The sequence below is a fragment of the Podarcis erhardii genome (genome assembly GCF_964252035.2).
Source record: "Podarcis erhardii genome assembly, chromosome: 15".
Classification (NCBI taxonomy): domain Eukaryota; kingdom Metazoa; phylum Chordata; class Lepidosauria; order Squamata; family Lacertidae; genus Podarcis; species Podarcis erhardii.
In genome coordinates this window covers 40,798,300-40,819,972 of record NC_138505.1, presented here as the reverse complement: position 1 = coordinate 40,819,972, position 21,673 = coordinate 40,798,300, and the positions used below count along the sequence as shown (strand labels likewise).

Here is a 21,673-nt window from a genome sequence, read left to right as displayed (position 1 = left end):
GGAAGGCTCTCCAGACTCTCATGGCCAGTGCAGGTCTTTGTGTTTTCCTTGTGCCCATTGAAAGCAGAAAATAAACAGTTGAATGCCTGTTGCCAAAAAGCCTGGAGGAACCCATCTCCATTTGGAGAGTTGGGGTTCAGGGTCTGAAGGAATTCTTTAAATCCCTGGACTTCCTCTGTGTGAATTGCAAAAGACAAGGCACCATCAAAGGCTTGTATATCATAATACCTTTGCATTGTTTCTGAAGAGAAAGCCCATTGGGCTGTAAAAATCCACACGGTGCCTGTAGACTTCTCTGCAACATCTTCAGTTACTGAATAGAAATATTGCATCCATTTCACAACTGCAATGGTCTGAGGTTCTGCACACAGAACCAATATGTTGACTTCTGAGGCCACCAGGAAAGAGGACTTGGCCTGAAAGAGTTCCAAGAAACTGAAATTATCTAGACCCTGAGATATGGCTGGTAGTTTTTCATTGAAAGCTGAGCACACTCCATGCTGGGAAAGCATTGGCACTAAGCTTTGCATAAAGGTCTCTCCATTTTCATCATCAGATGCCACAATTCCTACCCAAGTCCATTGGAAATGTAGAAGTAACCTGACAATCCCTGCATATTGATATTTCTCATTGGTCACCGTTCGGTAGAATGTCTGGGGCTGCAACTCTGGGCTTCTCACTGGAGCTAATACGCAGTAAGCAATCTGGAGGAAGAAATCAATCCCACAAGAATTGGAGAGTTAGAGCAAACGGTTATGGTTCATCCCAAGTATCTGCTTGAAGAAAACAACCCATGAGAATTTCTCGACTCCATTTATGGATGCATGTTGATTTCACAAGAACATTACGCATATCTCTAGCAGTTGTTGGTGCAGAGGAGGCGTATCGGAGTTTCTCTGATCTCTTGCAACTGGTGTTGTGCAGCTTCATGGGAGCAGGAGGAAGACTCCTGCTGCTGAATCTGCCCAGTTCCAACCTCCCTGCTGCTTCCCAGTGACACAGGGGAGACAAAGTCAGGCAAGCACCAAAGCCCCTCTACTCTAACCACTACTGCATGGACACTGAAATATTACTAAAAGAAACAAGGAAAGCGACATACTTTTGTATCATTTATATATTTTTTCTTTCTCATTTCCTTTTTCAGAAAGATGAACCAAAGCTAAAGGAAGTATTAAAAACCAGGGAGATAACTATTGTACCAGAGGCAGAAGAGCTTCACAGCCCCCACACTTACTATACCTGTGGAATCTTGTAGATGCTTAAGACAGTAGCCATGTAGAGAGAGATGTTAAAGTCAAGTCCCCCAATAATAGCTATCATATTTTTCTTCTTCTCACATTTGAAGTTGGGGACAATCCTTTCTGTGATGGACAGAAGTTTCAGGGTGTTCTGATAAGTCATCCTTGCATTTGTGTAGCTATCATAGACATGGAACCCAAAGGTCATATTTGGTACGATATTAGGGTTCTCTTTTATTTCTTTTACAGCAAACACCAGGGAGAGAGTATTCTGGTAGTACTTCAATACTTCACTAAAAAAGAGTTATACTGTATGTCAGAGGTATTTTCCTCCTCTTGCTCTTAAGCATGTTGGTAACTTCCTGAATCACATGCACTTACAAAAGTTGCCTCATCTTTCTCTTAACTCCTTATTTCCTTTCAGCAACCAACGGACACTCACTGGATGAGAAAATCCCAAGTCAGAAATTCTGACTGGTGCCTCTCAGTAAGTGTTTGTGTAGGTGGGGAGTAGTGACCAGAGCACATCAGATGGAATAGGATCTATTCTTTCACAGTAACTGAGTTTCCATCTTTCCCTCATTCAAATAAAATTGAGGCTGTACAAAATATACTGTAGCCAATGTTAGTCATACTCTGAGAAGGCCCATTAGGATTAATAGATCAGACTAAATTAGGTTTATTAATTTCAGTTGGTCTACTCTGCAAATAACTCAGTATCGATACTTTTTTTTTTTACTCAATAGGGTTTACATTGTATAGCAGAGACTATAATCCAAATTCTATGTTATTCATATGTCACATTCATCTGTGACTGTCAGATTAAATGATTGTGAATATGAAGATAAAGCTTTGCTGCAAAGGAAAACCGGATGTTAATGGTGTGAAAGGAAACAGAGAGGGAGGATGAGGATGAAGTTAGGAGAAAGTGGTGAAAGCCATGGGATCAGGTGATGAGAAAGCAGAACAGGCAGAAAATAGAAACCCCAAGAAGCAGAATAAAGCAACAAAGAAGTTAGTGCTTGGTGCTTGGTGTAGGTGGGGAGTAGAAACCAGAGCACATCAGATGGTACATGGTATATTCTTTCATGGTAACTGAGTTTCCCTCCTTCCCTCCTTCAAATAAAATTGTGGTTGTACAAAAAAATACTGTAGCCCATGTTAGTCACACTCAGAGAAGGGCCAATAGGATTAATAGATCAGACTAATTTAGATGTAATCATTTCATTGGGTCTCCTCTGCATTTTCCTTACTTCATTTTGCAAAAACAAGTTTGCAACTGCTTTTTTATTTCCCTATATGGTTTGCATTGTATAACAGAGAATATAATCCAAAATCTATGCTGTTCATGTGTCACAGCATCCGTGACTGTCAGATTAAATGATAGGACTTGGGGTTAAGATGGCATCTGAGGCAGCAGCTTCTCGCGGATCTCTGACCCTATAGCTCGGCTTTAAATGTTCTAAATGCTTTTTCGCAGTCCTTTAGTTTTAATTGTAGACTCCCTCTAGTTTTACTTTATTGGCCTATTTTATTGTTTTATTGCCTGTTGCCGTGCCGGTTGTTTGCTATTACCGAAGACATTTTACCAGCTGCAACACCTCACCAGCTGTAATCTAAAAGCAGAGAGAGTTTAGGACGAGTTACTGCTTCACAGAGAAGGAACACCAGATGATACCACCAACTCCAGAGCCCAGCGTTGTCAGAGAGGAATTATAAAACGACTGCAATCTACTCTAATTACTGTGAGCTGCTCCACCCCTTAGACTCCCCTCTCCTCCTTTCTTTGAGTTCTGGTAAAGCACAAGAAACGAGACTGTTGCTGCTTTTGAGGTGGAGGGGGTGGCGAGGAAACTATCCCAACCCACTTTGTGCTAATCCAATTGAACTCTTGTGACCGGCCACTCTACCTGCCTGCCTCCCCCTGGCTCAGAGGAAATTATCTGTTAACGAGCCTGCTCACTACACCTAGCTCCATTTGCCTGTCACTGAGATTAAATGATAGTGATTGTAAAAATGAGGATCAAGCTTTGCTGCAATGGAAAACCGGATGTTAATGGTGTGAAAGGAAACACAGAGGGAGGTTGAGGATGAAGTTGGGAGAAGGCGGTGAGAGCCCTGGGATCAGGTGATGAGAAAGCAAAACAGGCAGAAGATAGAAACATCAAGAAGTGGAATCAAGCAATGAAGAAGCCAAGATCACAATGGAAAGAGAAGAAAATATATGCTTAACATTCCTACTGGAAAAACGTCACAGGGAAATGTGTTCTGAGCATGCCGTGGTATGTTTTGTGCATACAGGAGCTCACCAAGAGTACACTATGAAGGATAGGGTTTTTTCCTTACAAAAATTCATCTATAAGCTTTGTGTTTGGGTGCTCATGGAAATCCATTTCTTCAAATACAAAGCCAAAATAATTAGCAATTCCTCCAATGATTAGGTCCCCTCTCTGATAATTCTGGTATGGAAGCTGGAAAGGCTCCATCATGGTGCATCTAGCAGAGTGTTCCTTGCTCTCAGTTGGAGGCAACTGTAACCACAGGAAGAGAAGAATTTGCAGCAGAAATGTTCCTACCATCTTGGGGCCAACAGGGATGCCGAAAGTCAGATTTCTATTTCATCCTCCATAAACTGCATTGCAAGAATTTCCATTTAATGCTTCTGGGTTATTTTGATAAATGGAAAAAGCCAAAGATCTGATCCATGAAAACCTGCATGTTCAGAATTTCTCACTGGGGCTCTGAATGACACAGGATTTGTTTTATATACACTTTCACACTCTGACACTGATTGTGTTCATGGCCTGAAAAAGTGTACAGGGGATTTGGGAAGATGAATGATAAATCCCAGCCATTTGAGATAATTGCTGGTTATTGGGCTCTGTGACTTATAGTAAGATCAAACTAATAATGCACATTTGTTATTGAGTAGTGCTCTTGTAATTTTCAGTGCCACAGGCAAACAAGCAAACAGTCCAGCTGCAAATTGGTGACCTGAAGGGAGCTTCCTAGTTTTCCCAACACTCTTCCTCAATCACACCTGCACTATTTCCCCCAACTGTACATGTGTCCCCAATGGAAACATGATTTTCAGGATTTTGGACCACAGGGATGTTTCCTTGTCCACACATTAAGGGGAGGGAGGAAAGAGTTAAAATAATACAGGCTCCAGTTGCAGGTGCAATACAGAGTCTTACATTTCCTTACAGAAATGGTTAGTGTATGCAGACATCTGTTTTTCTAAACACTTCAGAAATCCCATATTGCATGGGCTAACAGCTGAGACTTATTCTATATAAAAATATAGATAAATGCATACGGAAGTAAAAAAAAATCCTTTTGTCATCTTAGAGTTGGAGAGCAATGTGAGGGACCCAGTAGGTGACAATGAAGGCTTAAATGCAGTGGTACAACTTGAAACATACAATACAGTGGTACCTTGGGTTAAGTACTTAATTCGTTCCGGAGGTCCATTCTTAACCTGAAACTGTTCTTAACCTGAAGCACCACTTTAGCTAATGGGGCCTCACGCTGCCGCCGCGCCGCCGGAGCACAATTTCTGTCCTCGTCCTGAAGCAAAGTTCTTAACCTGAAGCACTATTTCTGGGTTAGCAGAGTCTGTAACCTGAAGCGTATGTAACCTGAAGCATATGTAACCAGAGGTACCACTGTACATGTGGTTGTGGCATGTGGGAAGGGAAAGGACAGTAAGATCATGCAACTGACAGAGTGACTGAAGGTTAAGTTCCAATATATAAGATCCTTCCTGAGTTTTCAATGTTACCCGACAGTGGGAGAATGGTCTCCCTGGGAAGGGGCTGGGTTTTTCCCCTTTGGGGTGTCTCTTTGGGGGCTGTCACAATGAACTCCTGAACTTCAGAATTCACCACTGCACCACTGGTCAAGAGAATAAGAAAGAGTCTGTATGGTGTTTGGGTGAGATATAAGAATTTTTTGGAAAGAAAAACATTGTTATGGCTATCCCCCACCAAAGCAAATGCCCTAAAGAAAATTAATATGGAAAGGAAATGGGGCACTTATAGAGATATATTGACTTTTGCTGGTGCTGGTTTTAAACTTAAAAAAATTAGAAGACATCAAGGACTGAGTACAGGACTGCGAGTAGGCCCAGTGAGACGCGACAGGACCTGCTGCTGCCGCAGAAAGATCCAATGGGGCCTGCCACTGGTAGTCCTGTCAAGGCCCAGCCCCTCAAGATGGTGGGGGGCTCAGTCCCATCCCAATATATTTGGGGTAGGGGCTGAGGTGTCCTAAGACTCATAGAGTTGGCCCCTATGCTTCTGTGATATTAAGGGTTGTGTGTGCTATATATAAATCAGAAGGTGAAGTTTTTCATGAACATTGTCACCTGCAATACTTGAAGGTCAAGATACAGCTAAAAGAAGAGAACATAGAGCACAGAAGAAAAAGAAGATGGTAATCCTACTAGGTGATGGTGTGTAAATCTGTGTCTCATCCCAAAGAGCTATTGTCAGGGAACTGCCATCGGAGCCAGAGGCGGAGGGGAGGCTCCAGAGGGATGCCAGAGAGGGTCCCAGTAGGGAGAGAGGCAGCCCATCTGCTGGGGAAGGAAATCAGCGTAGCACCAGTGGAGAAGGGGGGCAGATGGGGGAATCGGCGAGAAGGCTCCAGGACTCCTCGCCGGAGACCAGCGGAGAGAGCACGGGTCCTCCGCTGCCCACACCCTCCCTGCGCAGAAGACTTCCGCGCAGGGAGAGTAGGCGGAGACTTGGCGTCAAAGAACTTCTTTGCTGGAAGAAGTTCAAGAAACGCCCACTGACGGATTCTGCCAGCGATTGAGACAGCCACAGATGGGTGGCTGTCCGGACAGAAAGGGTTCACCCAGCTAACCCAGCCAGGTGTGGTGACAACTTACGCATGAGCAACCCCCTAGAACCATTACAGCTATCTTACAAGGAACACAGATGTTCAGTGATGATGACCTAGATAAATTTCAGTTGTGTACTCAAGATCACATAGCACAGAGTGTTAACTTCTTAAAACCACCTTGCAGTCATGGTGTCAAAAGGGTGTGATTGTGCAACTAGGTTGATCTAGGAGGAGGTGGTCCTTCAAAAATCCCTGTCCTATGCTGCTTAGAATATTAAATATCATTACCCAGGCAGGCACATTATGTGGCCCATGAAAGCAGCAAAATAACCAGACTGTACAAGAGTGACGGGATAAAAACAGGACAAATCTTTGTTGGCAGCAGCAGGCAGAGCAAAGGTTGGCATGGCATTGGGTCCCAGGATCAGTTCATCATTCCACAAGCCCCATGTTGATGGAATGGATCCGCTGGGTTTGGATCACTCCAAACAGGAGTCGGCCAGTGTTGAACCTTGCCGTGGTGCAGGCCAAGCAAGCAAGGTCTCCCTTGAGGACCAGGGTGCAGGTTCCAACCACGCAGATACCGAAACCACGCTTGGGTTTGCCATGGTCAATCTGCCCCTCAGGACCCTTAGGGGGGACCCCCTATTCTATGTTGATGCTGACCAGTGCCATTTCCACCCTCATGCAAACAATGTTCTTCCGCCTATCAACGGAAAGGCATAATTTCACTGAGGGAAAGGGGGGGAGCCAATCACGTTTGGAGAAAATAAAATCCTTTCTGGCCCTGTCAACCAATGACCCAAAATTGCCCAGTGAAGACTCTAACCTGAGGGTGGGCAGGTGGGAAGCTCTCAAAGCTCCAGGGGAAACAGCCTTATATAGGCCTCCCCTCCTCTCTGCAGCAAGGGCTTATGGGACAGCTTTTCCCCATTAGCCCATCACACAGAGAAGATACTGGGAAAAACCTTGCACAGTATTTTGCTGCACTCTATGGGCCACAACGCTTCTGGGCACGGAGCGGGGCTTATGGATACTTTGGATTGTGCGTGCAAATGTCCTGGCAGCCACTAAAATAGCTTGAGTGGCAGAGCCACATTCTTCAGATCATTGGCACTGGGCAACAGCCTGGCCGCAACATCCCAGCCTAGAAGAAGTTTCCCAATACTTTTCAGAGACAGACCCACGTTCATGGATGAGTCCAAACCTAGTGTTCAAATTATAAGCATTTCATTGTGATGGGATTCACATAGGATATTTGCCTTGTTAAGTGAGAGACAGTTTGTGTGTGTTGATCAGCTCTGCCTGAGTGTTTCTGGGCCCAGCTAGATATTTGCTTGTTGATATGATTAAACTAAAGTGTGGCAGACAGCAGATGAGAGAAAAGAGCAGCTTTGTCTCTTTCTTCCTGATTGTCAGCTGCTTGCTGAAGTTTGCTTCATAATTAGAATCCTGGCTGACAAGTTTAATTGGGCTTTCTGCTGTGAAAATTACAGCCTATTGCAGAGCCTTGTCTTGGTTTGCTGCCCTTTTGGGACTTGGCACAAGGTGGAAAGCACAGCGTCCAGGTAAACACAGCTCACAGTTAATACCACGTAAAAGTCAAAGCGCTGTTTACAAGGCAGCACAGAAAACTGTATAGCAAATGTTATTTTAAGGTTAGTTGCAATACTGAATAATCAGGAATAATGATGATCTCTGAAAATTGCACCTGTATGTAGCATATGCGATGGCTGTAAGGGCTCTCCGTCAATTATCTCTAATTGCAGGGTCTTGACACAGTGTTTGCCGTTGGGAGAAGCCCCTGGAGAGATCGCTCCAAATGACAAGAACAGCATTCAGTTGTACAGGTTTACAGTGGTGCACATACCAAGGCAGAACTGAACTTTAGAGGGCTGATTTAACACAGATCAGAGAGTTTTATGAAAGTTTGCCAAAGCAGTTCACTATTTCTTGCAATCCAGCCAGGCCACTCCTATTTATGTGCCCAAGTCCAAAGTCATGCGCCATGAAATGTTTAATTCTGTCCCTTTAATGTGTCAGGTCAAGAGTCTGAACAGCCCCAGGGTCTGAACAGGACTCTCTCTGGTCTCAGGCCACAGATCCCATGGGCCCTGATTCACAGGCTGTATCCGTTGCTAGTTGTACTCAGAGTAAACCCAGTCAAATAAATGAGCATGATTGTGTTGAGTGCACTAATATCAGTGGGGCTAAGCAGACTTACTAGCATTAGATACCTGGCTGGAATATATACCTGAGTTCTGAGTTCTGAGTTCTGAGTTCTGCCTCTTCCTTGTCTGGATGGACAGTAGAGAGGGGTGCTTGTAGGAACTGGCCTACTCTACAAAGGTAAAAGTCACATCCACTGTTCCACTCACTTATCCCTCTGGCTTGTCTACCATTGGAGGGTTGTGTGATGAGCCCTGCAGAACAGACACTCTGGGACACTCCGAACCACCACCATGCCACTGACCCCCCACTCCGGCCCACCATCACCCCTCCGCTGCCTTTACTTTTGCCCATGGCATGACAATTTTCCACCTTCCCATTTCGACTCTCTGGCATAATCTAGCAATTCTAAAATATAGATGCGCTTTTACTCTCGCAAGATTGAATGTCATGCCTTTGGCTGGACTTGAGGGACGATTCCAACAGATTCCACACGAAAAATGCTTATGTCCCTGTGGAGATGGCAGTACTGAATCAGTGGCTTGCACTCTGTATAAAGACTTGAGGAATGAGCTTATCACCCCTCTTTTATTGTCCATTCTGGGTCGCCCAGCCATTACCACAGTATCCTTTCTCTTGGCAGATCAAGATGAGCAGGTGACAACAAAGGTTGCAAGGTTTTTAGCTGGGGCAATTAGAATAAGATCCACTATTTGACCATTGATTCAAAACCCTAAAATGTATTTTATATAACTGACTTTTTATTTCTATTCTTTGCATATCGTATTGTTGTTTTATTGCTATGGCCGATGGCTGACACAAATAAAGATTGATTGATTGATTGATTGATTGATTGATTCATTCATTCATTCATTCATTCATTCATTTATTCAACTTTGCTGGCTGGGCTTTCTCCCCACCTCCTCCTGGAATATTCCTCCTGAAATAAGAAGCCAGGGTGGCTTCTGTCAATCAGTGATGTCCTGTTCAAATCAGGACAATTGGTGTGTGTGTGTGACAGGATTCAGCTTGGATGGGCAGGCTTAGTTGGAGCAGGCGAAGCGCATTGTAGGAAGTTAGTTTGGAGGTGATAGGGGAGCTCTCCTTCCCACCCCAACATCAGCTGACTTGCAGGGAGTTTCACTGTACTTGGTCACGTCTTGCCTCCCTCTTCCTACTGAGAACTGGCTGGCGTTGCCAAACGCTGCAGAAAGTAAGATTAAACTCTGCATGCATTAGCTGATGGGGGAGGTTGCTTGGTTTTGGGGTGCTAGTGAGTCCCACCTGGGAACTGGCTGGCTCCTCCAAATACTGCAGGAAGCTTCACACACACACACACACTGCACCAGCTGATGTGCAAGGCATTCAATCTGCTTGGTTCAGATGTGCCAGTGAGTTCCCAGGTAGAACGAGATGATGCACCCGAACCCTACAGAAAGGAAGAATGAAGTGCACACCAGTGGAAGGCGGGGGAGTGTTTGTTTGTTTGTTTGTTTGTTTGTTTGTTTGTTTTATATACTGCCCTTTATCCAAAGATCCCATGGCAGTGTACAACATTAAGAACACATTTTATGGAGCATCAGTAATAAAAACATAATAAAAAGAGTAACAACAGGCAGTATAATAATACAATAATAACAGCCCCCCTCTGCACAGCTTTAACAAGAAATAGATTATTTAATGGGCAAAGGCCTGGTAAAGAGGAATATTTTTGCCTGGTGCCTAAAGACATGTAATGATGGTGCCAAATTCAGTTGACTCCATCTCATGTTGGCCTTGTACTCACATAGCGAATGAGGCATGACTTCGTTTTTGAGGATTTACTTCAACAACCAATTTTATTCTATAAAATTAAAACATCTGTTATGTGAACTAGTTCCCAACAGTGCCTGATCCTATAGGAGCATCATACCTATGCCTCAGATTTTGGGCAAGCTGAGGGGCAAAAACAAAATTAACTAGATTGACTTTGCCAAGAGAATTGTGGTCATCTCTTCCCAGCACAGAGGTTTTGAGACACTGAGTGGATGAATGGGTCAGATTATGGGAAATATTCAGAGGTGCTTTGGGGGTTTTTTTAAAATGAGGGTATGGATTCTGTCCATCTTCAATGCCCCCCCCCATCTTGAGTTACTGTAGGTAAATGTATTTATCTTCTCATACTGGGAAATAAGGCCATCTTCTTATTCACTAAGCTGACTGCATGTTTACGGAGATGTAAGAAGATCCAGATTATTATCAACTGAATGAACCAACCTCTTTCCAAGGGTTTGTTTTTGACTGACAAAGCTGAGCAGACATGTCTGCCCACTAAAATGAAATATCACTCAACTCCAGAGCTCGATCACACTTAGAGGCTGATTTTGTCTCTCCAACTCTTACATCACAGAATGCATGCCAAATTTCTGCCTTCAGTAAACAGATGTCAAACGAAATAAAGACATGTAATGATGGTGCCAGGCGAGCCTCTCTGGGAAGAGTATTCTGCAGTAGGGGAGCCACCACAGCTAAGGCCCATACTTGAAAAACTAAGAGAGCCATGGGCAACTGGACTGAATTACCAAGGGCCCAAATACGTATTTTCGGTGATCTCCGAAAATCAGCCTGTTCCTTGTTCCCAGACACGTGCACAGAAGTCAAATTCTGAGTGTAAGCTACATGGGCTAGACTTTTTCAAATTGCTAATGATGCGTGCTGCAGAATGATAGTACTGTGGTACCTTGGTTTAAGAACAGCTTAGTACTATGGTACATTGTTTGCCAAACTTAATCCGTTCCAGAAGTCCATTCGACTCCCAGAACCGTTCAAAAACCAAGGCACGGCTTCCAATTGGCTGCAGGAGCTGCAGGAGCTTTCTGCACTCAGTCATGGAAGCCATGTCAGACGTTGGACTTCCAAAGAACGTTCGAAAACCGGAACACTTGCTCCCAGCTTTTAAGCGTTTGGCAGTCAAAACGTATGAGTACCAAGGCATTCAAGAACCAAGATACGACTGTAATGTATAAGATTTTTTTTAAAAAAAAGGCTTGGGGCATGCTGGTTTTTATTTTTCCCAGACATGTACACAGAAGTCCAGTTCTGACTGTAAGCTACTTGGGCTAGGCTCTGTTCCTAATTGCTAGGTCTGCATGCTGCAGTATGATAGTACAGTGGTACCTTGGTTTAAGAACAGCTCAGTTTATGAACAACTTGGATGAAGAACGCTACAAACCCAGAAGTAGGTGTTTTGGTTTGTTCACTTTGCCTTGGAAGCAGAACATGTTCCGCTTTCTGTTGAGTGTGTTTTGTTTGTAAATTGAGTCTCCCGCTGTATGGGAAAGCAAGCCTTGGTTTAAGAACACTTTGGTTTAAGAACGGACTTCCAGAACGGATTAAGTTTGTAAACCAAGGTACCACTGTATTGCATAAGTAAAAAAAAAAAAGCTCAACAACTTTTGGAGTGTCCTGGTTTTTACTTTTAGAAATATGTCAACCCTAATATCAATTTAAATTCCTTCCAGTAGCACCTTAAAGACCAACTAAGTCAGTTCTTGGTATGAGCTTTTGTGTGCATGCACACTTCTTCAGATACCTGAAGAAGTATCTGAAGAAGTGTGCATGCACACGAAAGCTCATACCAAGAACTGACTTAGTTGGTCTTTAAGGTGCTACTGGAAGGAATTTGTTTTGTTTTGACTATGGCAGACCAACACGGCTACCTATCTGTAACTAATATCAATTTGTTATTGATAGCAATATGGGGGAAAACAGTACTGGGAAGGGATGTGATGAAGGAGATGAACCCATCTTCAGGGTGGGGGACAGGATGGGACGGGACTGAATCTCACATACTCTTAGACTTTACGTTTAAACCCAGACCTTCATTTTCTGCCAACTAAGAATGATCTCTGGGAAAACTTAACTCTTGCTCAGGACTAAGCAATGCTGCCTACTTATTATCTCTCAAGAAAGACAATAATAGTCGTACAATTCAGGGGGGAGAGGCTTTAGCAATTTGGTCAGGCATGTTGCAACTGCAAATATGAAGAACACACTGAGGAATTATTTCCATCATTGTCAAAATTGCTGGCTTCCATCCTCTTACATAGTAGATATACACATTCTGTTTGGATTAAAAAACAATAGCATCTTTAAAAAGGCGTAACAACTTGCTAATGTTCAAAGCGATGTCTAGGCACAGCCAGGATTCTGCCAGTCTTTTGTGTAATCATTCTTCTTTTACATGTTTGGATATGATTCCATGCAGTTTTCAATTTCAAGGAACATTCTTTTTGTGAAATGTGAACTTCCTTGATTAGGCATGGTTTAGCACATGTTTTAGCACATGATTTAGCACTTTGTTTAACTGTAATGCTGCTTCACCATAATGTACTGTCTGGTCTTTGGAGTAACTGTCATGGGTATAACTATTGACACATGAAGAACCATTTTTAACTCAAAGACCAAAGTGCTAGTGCATAGACTACCTAACAGCCCCCTATTCAAAGGACACTTTAGCCAAACTGATAACATCTGCATATAAGGCTGTAGTGGAAACATGGGAATCTACATTGGGAGGGGAAGATTTCTGAGCAGGATCCTGCTGGTGCTGTTTCTGCTGTTACTTCTGCTTCACACTATATGTAAGGCACATTCTATTAACTGCAGCATTTATGATGATCCTCTTCCTATTGCTCACGAATTTTACCAGCCAGGGGACCTTGTAATTGGAGAGATGGTTTCCCAAGTCATATACTTCTCTAATATCCAGTCTTTCAGGGAACAGCCTTCACAGATACTGATTGATGAACCCATGTAAGACATTATTTATTCCCCTTCTATCCGTGTATAATATAATCAGACTGAAATGATTGAAAATGCATCATTACGTAGTACTATGATTCATATTTTGATGTTCTTCTTCATGGAAACCCAATAAAATTGTAAGGGGGGGGGGTTAAGCATTATTCAGCATTATGGAAGAGGTATGAGGTATTCAACCTCAGTATGACAATGAGGGGCAAGGGTGGATATGGGTAGACAGAGAGACAGAGACAGGAAGCCCCCAGTTTACACGACGGTCACATTCCGGGAATCACGCCAAAAGCCAACGTTGTGTATGGCCAAAACAAATTGGGTTCAATGGCAGATGGGATTCCCAAAGTCTTTTTCCCCAGACACCCAACCCCTTTGGATTAAATTTTTATTGTTTTGCCAGGCATGTAAAGCTGAATACAGATTGTGGGTTTACTGTATTCATTTCTCATATTAACTGTTTCTACTGCTAAGTTTTCCTTTGCAAGCCCCACTAAAATAAACAGTTCTGTGCTTCTTTTCATGATTTAGTAAGCCTTCTACAGCATTTTCACATGGTGGATCATGCCTTGTCACTGCCTCCCTATTTCTGTTCTGCCCACACTTTGTTCCTTCTCAGCCTTGCGGGATGTGAGTGTATGTCCATGTGCACCTTCTGATTCCTCTCTATGGAACACAATTCCTGCTCTTTTCTGTCTCTCCTCGCTTTTGCAGTGCAGCACTTTCTCCCCGCGCTTTTCCCTCAGATTGCTCCACTGCTGCTCTCTGAGTGTTCCATTTTCTGTTCAATCGCTCAGTTGAAGTTCAGAGCCTAGAAAAGTATTCAGAGATGAAATTTCATTATTCAGTTATATGTACTTCTGAGAGGCATAACCACCTACAACATTTCATGGTGAAGTAAGCAGCGAGCAAGGGAAGGGATCAGAGGCTCTGTGGCCTCAGGTGATGTGCTCTATGGCTTTCTTGCACCTATGGGCACTGTGTTGGCAAGGCCACACCTATTGACTTTCAATTACTTGTTCTTATTGGTACAAAGTGTAACTCCCTTAAATGTATCTGAAGAAGTGTGCATGCACACGAAAGCTCATACCTAGAACAACTTAGTTGGTCTTTAAGGTGCTACTGGAAGGATTTTTTTTATTTTGTTTCCCTTAAATGCAGGGAGCATTTCTTCCTCTTCTTCCTCTTCTTCTTCATTTCAGTCCATTGTGTTGTAATTTTATTACAGCTCCGTGCCAAAGAACTACCAGCACATCCTGGCCTTAGCATTTGCTGTCAAAGAAATCAATGAGAATCCCAAAGTCTTATCCAACATCTCTCTAGGGTTCCGCGTCCTCAATAGCTACTACACTGCAAGGATGACCTACAAGGCCACGCTCAACCTGCTTTCCACACAGCATAGATTTGTCCCCAACTTCAAATGTCACAAGTGGAACAATCTGATAGCTCTCATTGGAGGATGCATCTCTGAAATCTCTGCCAATATGGCCACCATTTCAGCAACCCACAAGATTCCACAGGTAAATCGGGAGCATGGGTGTATGGGAAATACTATCTTGATTTTGATAAAGTTTTGAGAAGGTTCCTGCAAAGTTTTATTCAGAAGGGCAGTTTGGATTAGGATTAACCAAGCAGTGCTGAGAGCCAATAGTCCAGAAAACTTGAGTATTTGTAAATTGAAGTGGAATGGAATTATTGTTCCTAGGATGTAAAGGATTTGAGTTTCTATGGTTTCTTTCTTTTTCTTCTTTACTAGACCTACTACACAACTGAAAACACATAATGTAAGCAATGGCTGACAGAACTGTGCAACTTTAGTCCAGAGAGGAAATGACTAAGGAGGTTAATATAGTACTCTAAAATACCTTAATGGCTCCACCGACTTGCATTTATTCGTGCAAGGTTCAATGTTTTTCCATCGAACCTGCTGAGCCACAGATTTTCCAAGGGTTTGGTGTCTCCGCTATGTGAGTATGACGGGAAAACAGTTGAATCTCTTCCACATATAATGTTCAACTGTCCCTTACATAGCATAGCCAGGACTAAATTCCTGGGTCCTGCTTTACTGCGCTTGGTTGGCAGGCCTGCTGAGTCACATGCCGCACTGCTTTTGCAGGATACAGATCCTTCTGTAACTCTGCAGGTGGCGAGATTCCTGAGTGCGGTTATCTCACACACAAAAACCACCAAAAAACAACATCAACAACAAAAACTAATCAGACAGTTATGATGAGAGTGCAGGACGGATCTCGTCTCCAGTTCTCCTTTTTCTGTGAACCGTCCCTTGGATCTTTCCGGGCCCCAAGCTGTTATTTGTCACTGCTCAATGACCCACCCTTGCATCGTGGTGTTCCCCTTCTGTTGTTAGATGTATTGGTTTTTATGTTTCTGTGCTTTTATGTTTGTACATATTTTATGGGCTAATAGCCGTAAATAAATTATTATTATTATTACCTTAATGGCTGTTATATAAGAGAGGAAATATTTGTTCTCTGTTGCTCTATTGGGCTGGACTAGATATTTTTAAAACATTAGGAGAAACATTAAGAAATTATCAACAATGAAGCAGATTATTGGCTAATCTTCCACACTGTTTTCCCTAATTTGAAGTTTTCTTCTTTAAGAACCTATGCAGACATTTATTGGGAAAGCTGTGTCTCTGAAGTACCTGTGAAATCTATAGTTTTGCAGTCTCTCATAATCCATAAAAAAGCCCCTCATACACTCTATTTTAGCTCACCTATGGATCCTTTTTGGCGATACAGGATGCAAACAAGCTGTTCCCATTTTTATACCAGATGGTCCCAAATGAAGCCAAACAGCACATAGGAATTGTGCAATTACTTCAGCATTTCAGATGGACATGGATTGTTCTTTGTGCTGTGGATGATGACAAAGGGGACCAGTTTCTACAGACAATTTTACCACTACTCTTTGAGCATGGCATCTGCTATGATTTTATAGTAAGATTAGAAAAATGGAATTATCTGGATGAGATGATACGCTTGGCTTTACAGCACTGGGAAAGTTATGCAATTGTGTTTGAGACAAAAGCTAATGTATTTGTGGTTTATGGGGAACCTCCATCCTTTCAGGTTTTGAGAGTATTATCCTTTATAGTACCTGTAATGGGATGGCCACCTCTGGGTAAAGTGTGGGTTGCTACATCTCACTGGGATTTTGATTCAGTGTCTATTCAGAAAGACTGGGAAATACAAATGTTCCATGGTACTCTATCCTTCACAGTCCACTCAAATCAGCCATTAGGGTTCCAGAAGTTCATTCAGACAATAAGACCCTTCTGGAACAAAGAGGATGTATTCATCCAGGACGTCTGGGAACAGGCTTTCACCTGCTCCCTGAAAGCATCTAATGGACAGGAGGTGGAGGCTGAGCAGAAAGAACCCTGCACTTTGGAGGAGAAACTGGAGAACCTTCCTGGGGTTTTGTATGAAAAACAGATGACTGGTCACAGCTACAATGTCTACAAAGCTGTCTATGCTGTGGCACATGCTTTGAACTCCATATACAAATCCAGCTCCAAACATAGCAGATTGGCAAGAGGAGAGAGGTTTGCCTTTCTGAATGTGCAACCATGGCAGGTAAAGACAACTCAGAACTTCTTTGCTTTGCCTTCAGCTGCCACTGATCTCCTGGCTTTTCACCTCCCCAGTCCCAATGAGCTCCAGCCGTGTCTGGTGCTCCAGCCGTGTCTAGTGGCAAGAGCCACAGATATTAGCCTGCCTAACCTGGTGCACATTTACTCAGAGTCAACATCACTGTCATGCTAGCATGCCAAATATCTGCAATAGGAACCCAACTACCGATCTGGTTTGCTAGACATTTTCAATCCCCTCTATAGACTGTTCTTTATGTAATTAATTTCATTTTAATAATAATAATAATACTCCATCACCATATATACTGCTTTAAGAACAGTTATTCATGTCATTAATTCCATGTAAATATTTCAATATTCCAGGTCCATCCCTTTCTGAAGAGCCTTGTATTCAACATCAGCGCTGGAGATATGGTGCACTTTGATGAACATGGAGAACTGGTTGAAGGTTTTGACGTTACCAGTTGGATCACTTTCCCCAATGGCTCACTGACTAGATTGAAAGTTGGACGACTGGAGCCTCAGGCTCCAGCAGGCAAAGAGTTAACCATCAATGATGAGCAAATCATGTGGCATCCACGTTTTAATCAGGTGAATTATAACTGCAAACTCTTGACTATATGAAAGGGGAATGTTCCCTTCTGGGCTCCTCACCGTTCCGTCAGTTCTTGAGGTGCCCTATTGTAGATCTTATGCTTTATGATCCTTGACTTCATAAATTGATCTCAAACCTTAAATTAAAGCAAGGAATCCTTTTTGCCATCTCTGCCATTTACTTTCTTTATGAAAAAAGTTATCACATAAGCCAGTTACAAAGCATTGGAAAATAAAATATTTTATTTTGCTAAAATGTCACCAGAATATCATTACTTCATGTAGTGATTTCTGGAAGGAAAAAAGATGGACCTTGCTTTTATCTTCAAGATATCTTTATTTTATTTCTACAACTTCATATTTTGGAGGTCTGGAGGTGACATTGTCTTTTTCATGATCCACTTTCAGTCTGAGTCTTAGACTGATCAAACCTAGAGATGAAGTTGGGAATTGGTAACAAATGGGCGACAGAGGAGCTGAGCCAACTGGTTCATCCTCAGTCTCTCTGCCCCTCACATGAGTCTAATCACATGGAGGTGAAGGACTGAAAAGGGCTAATCTGTTGTTGCTCATCTGTATGATTTTGCACAGGCGCTGCCCCTTTCTGTGTGCAATGACAACTGCAACCCTGGCTTCAGTAGAAAAAAGAAGGAAGGAGAGAAGTTTTGCTGCTATGATTGTGCTCCGTGTCCAGAAGGAATGATCTCTAGTCAGAAAGGTGGGGGGCAGGAATTCCCATGACCTAATTTATGGGATTTAATACATATATATATATATAAATAGGCTATTTATTACCTTTGTTTGGAGAATGCTGATGAATGCAGAGCAGTCTAATACTAAAGGGATTTTAAGAAACAATTATCTTGTTGTTGAGTTGTCATTATTTAAAAAAATATTCTAGGTTCAAAGTTATTGAGCTTTTACAGGATTTTTAAAGGTGTTTTTTTTAAAAAAAAAAAAACAACCTCTACTTGCCATACATCCAGGTTTTCCCAAATATTTTGCCGATTCAGCAAAAATTCACCTGGACGCCATTTTGCACCTGATTCCCAGATGTGGCAGGGAAAACCCAGACATATAGCAGCCTTACATTAGACCGATCACAATTTTGCCACCTACACAACTCATGGGACATTGTGAGGATAAAGTGGAGGGAACAAAGTATGCCACTTGTAGTTCCTTGGATATAAATGCAATAACTAAGTGTAGATGAATGGATGGATGGGTGATTAGACGTCTATCTGAGATGGGAAAATGAGCAAAGTGCCCCTCGGTTGGCAACAATTTCCCAAGCAATGAGGAGGTCCTTTCCTGGTTCTAGCCAACTCTAAAGCCAGGGTAAGAAACATTTTGCATCCTCAGGGCCTCATCCTGTTCTGTGCAACCTTCTAGGAGTGCTTGGTGGGTCCTGAGGCAATACACACATCTCTCAATCCTTCAACTAGACACCAAGAGCCAGGCAAATCAGCTAGACACTAAATACTGACTAACTAGACTGACTAATCCATGCATCCATTAGAGCTAGGTTTCTGCCTTCCAACTGGACCAGCCCATTATTATTCTATGGGCCATCTGAAATTGTGTCTTTCTTCATAGATCAGGTATTGTAAATACAGGAGAAAACACAGGATGCCATATAATTCATTCTTTTCTAACCACTTTCTGAATCAGCTACTGGTCCACTAGTTCAAAAGCCATCCAAAATGCAGTCTCACTTACTTTCAAATTTTAAGATTCACTATTATAAATTATAAGATTCAAATTATAATATTTTGTGAAAGAACTGCAAGAACACAGAAACAGACATCCTCAAACCTTCTTGTGGCTGATTGCTTTTGACTGGCATTACCTAGTGTAAAGGCGTACTTAAATAACTGTTTTTGTTTAGATAGATGTTGGTCAGCCTTTTGAAATACATAAGCACCTCTTCCCTTTTTCAGACATAGACGCTTGCATCAATTGTCCAGAGGACCAATATCCCAACATGGATCAAACTCAATGTGTTCCCAGGATTGTGAGCTTCCTCTCTTACAAAGAAAATCTGGGGATCATCTTAGTGGTGTTGGCTATTTCTCTCTCTCTCATCACAACTTTAGTACTTGGCATTTTCCTGAAGCACAAGGATACTCCCATAGTCAAAGCCAACAACCGGACCCTCACCTACATCCTTCTCATCTCCCTCCTCCTTTGCTTCCTGTGCTCCTTGCTTTTCATTGGACAGCCTGGAAGGGTGATCTGTCTTCTCCGACAAATGGCTTTTGGTCTTGTTTTCTCTTTGGCCATTTCCACTGTATTGGCAAAGACGGTCACTGTGGTTGTAGCATTTATGGCCACCAAACCAGGATCCAGCATAAGGAAATGGGTGGGGAAAGGACTGACCAATTCTATTGTCCTCTTCTGCTGCTTCATCCAAGCTGCCATTTGTGCTCTTTGGTTAAGTACTTCTCCACCATTTCCAGATAAGGACACACATTCAGTGATTGGGGAAATCATACTTGAATGTAACGAAGGTTCAGCTTCCATGTTTTACTCTGTCTTAGGCTACATGGGCTCCCTGGCCACCGCCAGCTTCATAGTAGCTTTCTTTTCCAGGAAACTCCCTGACAGTTTCAATGAAGCCAAATTTATCACTTTCAGCATGTTGGTGTTTTGCAGCGTTTGGTTGTCCTTTGTGCCAACCTACTTGAGCACCAAAGGGAAATACATGGTGGCCGTGGAAATCTTCTCCATCTTGGCCTCCAGTGCTGGATTACTGGGTTGCATCTTTTGCCCCAAATGCTACATTATTGTGCTAAGGCCTGAGCTGAACAGCAGGGAACAAATGATAAGGAAGAAAAAATAAATTAAAATACAGATTAATCTCTTTCTTTGACTCTTACTCATATTTCATCAGATATGACAGTAATAGAAATGCCATTGGAATTGTGGTATGAGTGTTTGATGCATTCTCTCCCCAAATTCAGTTGACCCCATCTCATGTTGGCCTTGTACTCACATAAAAAATGAGGCATGACTTCATTTTTGAGGATTTATTTCAACAGCCAATTTTATTGTATAAAACTAAAACATCTTTTATGTGAACTAATTCCCAACCATTCCTGATCCTATATGAGCATAAAAACTATGCCTCAAATTTTGAGCAAGCTGAGGGGCAAAACCAAAATTAACTAGATTGACTGTGCCACACAAATTATGATCATCTCTTCCCAGCACAGAGGTTTTGAGACACTGAGTGCTTTAATGGGTCAGATTATGGGAAATATTCAAAGAGGTGCTTTTGGTTTGGGGGGTTTTATTTAAAATTAGGGTATGGATTCTGTCTGTTTTAAATGCCCTCTCCCCATCTTCAGTTACTTGAAAATTTCTCATACTTGAAAATTAGATCCTCTTCTTGTTCACTAAGCTGATTGCATGTTTAAGGAGATGATCCAGATTATCACAAGGTTTCAGCTGAATAAACCAACCTCTTTCCAGGGATTTGTTTTTCACTGAGCTGAGCAGACATGTCTGCCCACTGAAATGAAATATCAGCTCCAGAGCTTGATCACACTTAGAGGCTGATTTTGTCTCTCTAAGTCTTACATCATAGAATCCATACCAAATTTCTGCCCTCAGTAAACAGATCTTGAAATCAAAATGGCATCAATTTCTCAATTGACTAATCCAATATATGTAAAGAAATGGTCCCTGTATCTTGCATTTTCCATTGATCTGGTTAGTGGAGAATGCATATGGGAGAAATTATAGCAAACAGGTGTAAAAGGTGGGTGGCTGTACTTAATTATAAAGATGCAACAAGGCTTCTGGAAAAGTTCATGTAGCACACTCTTTGGAATGGCCAAGTAGTACTCCAGCTTTTGGGTGTGGGTGACAAAAATATTTTTAGGCTCTATTGTTTAATGTGAATGAAAACAATATTAGTATCACCTCATACTGTACATTTGTAGACCAGTATATCTGAGGGATAGACCAGTTTCACTCTTGCTGTATGGTGAAGAAGTAGTTCTTATGTCTTCCTCACACGTGACTTGTGTGGTATAAGAGATTTTATATCTTGTCATTCATCCAAATGTTTAATGTTGGTAAAAAACAGAGTATGATTTCTAGAAAACATCAGTGACAACATATGAATGGAATCAAATTGCCCAAATAAAGTTTGTTAAGGGAAGCCCTGTTCAGGGGAAGTTTTTAAGGTTTGATGTCATATTGTGTTTTAATTTGTTGAAAGCCACCCACTTTTGAAACTGTTTTTGCAGGTCTTTGGACCATAATAAAGAATGTATGCATGCACTAAGCATCTTTGTTGGAAGTATCTAAGAAAGTGTTGTGTCTTGAAAAAGTAAACCAAAAGTCCCCTTTGAATTAACTGGTCATTTATTTGACTCTTTCCTTTTGTTTGGCAATTCAT

The 21,673-nt window shown here is 42.2% G+C and overlaps 1 protein-coding gene across 1 annotated transcript; it reads left to right on the top strand.

Annotated features, from left to right (window-relative positions):
• Positions 1–2,178: 2,178 nt before the first annotated feature.
• On the top strand, positions 2,179–20,107 carry LOC309329748 (vomeronasal type-2 receptor 26-like; the record flags this gene model as incomplete). The annotated part of the gene is made up of 7 exons (XM_081840757.1): positions 2,179–2,252; positions 12,906–13,052; positions 14,281–14,572; positions 15,788–16,654; positions 17,035–17,262; positions 17,857–17,983; positions 19,206–20,107. The coding sequence occupies 7 exons, from the start codon at positions 2,179–2,181 to the stop codon at positions 20,105–20,107; spliced, it is 2,637 nt and encodes an 878-aa protein (XP_081696883.1).
• Positions 20,108–21,673: the final 1,566 nt, after the last annotated feature.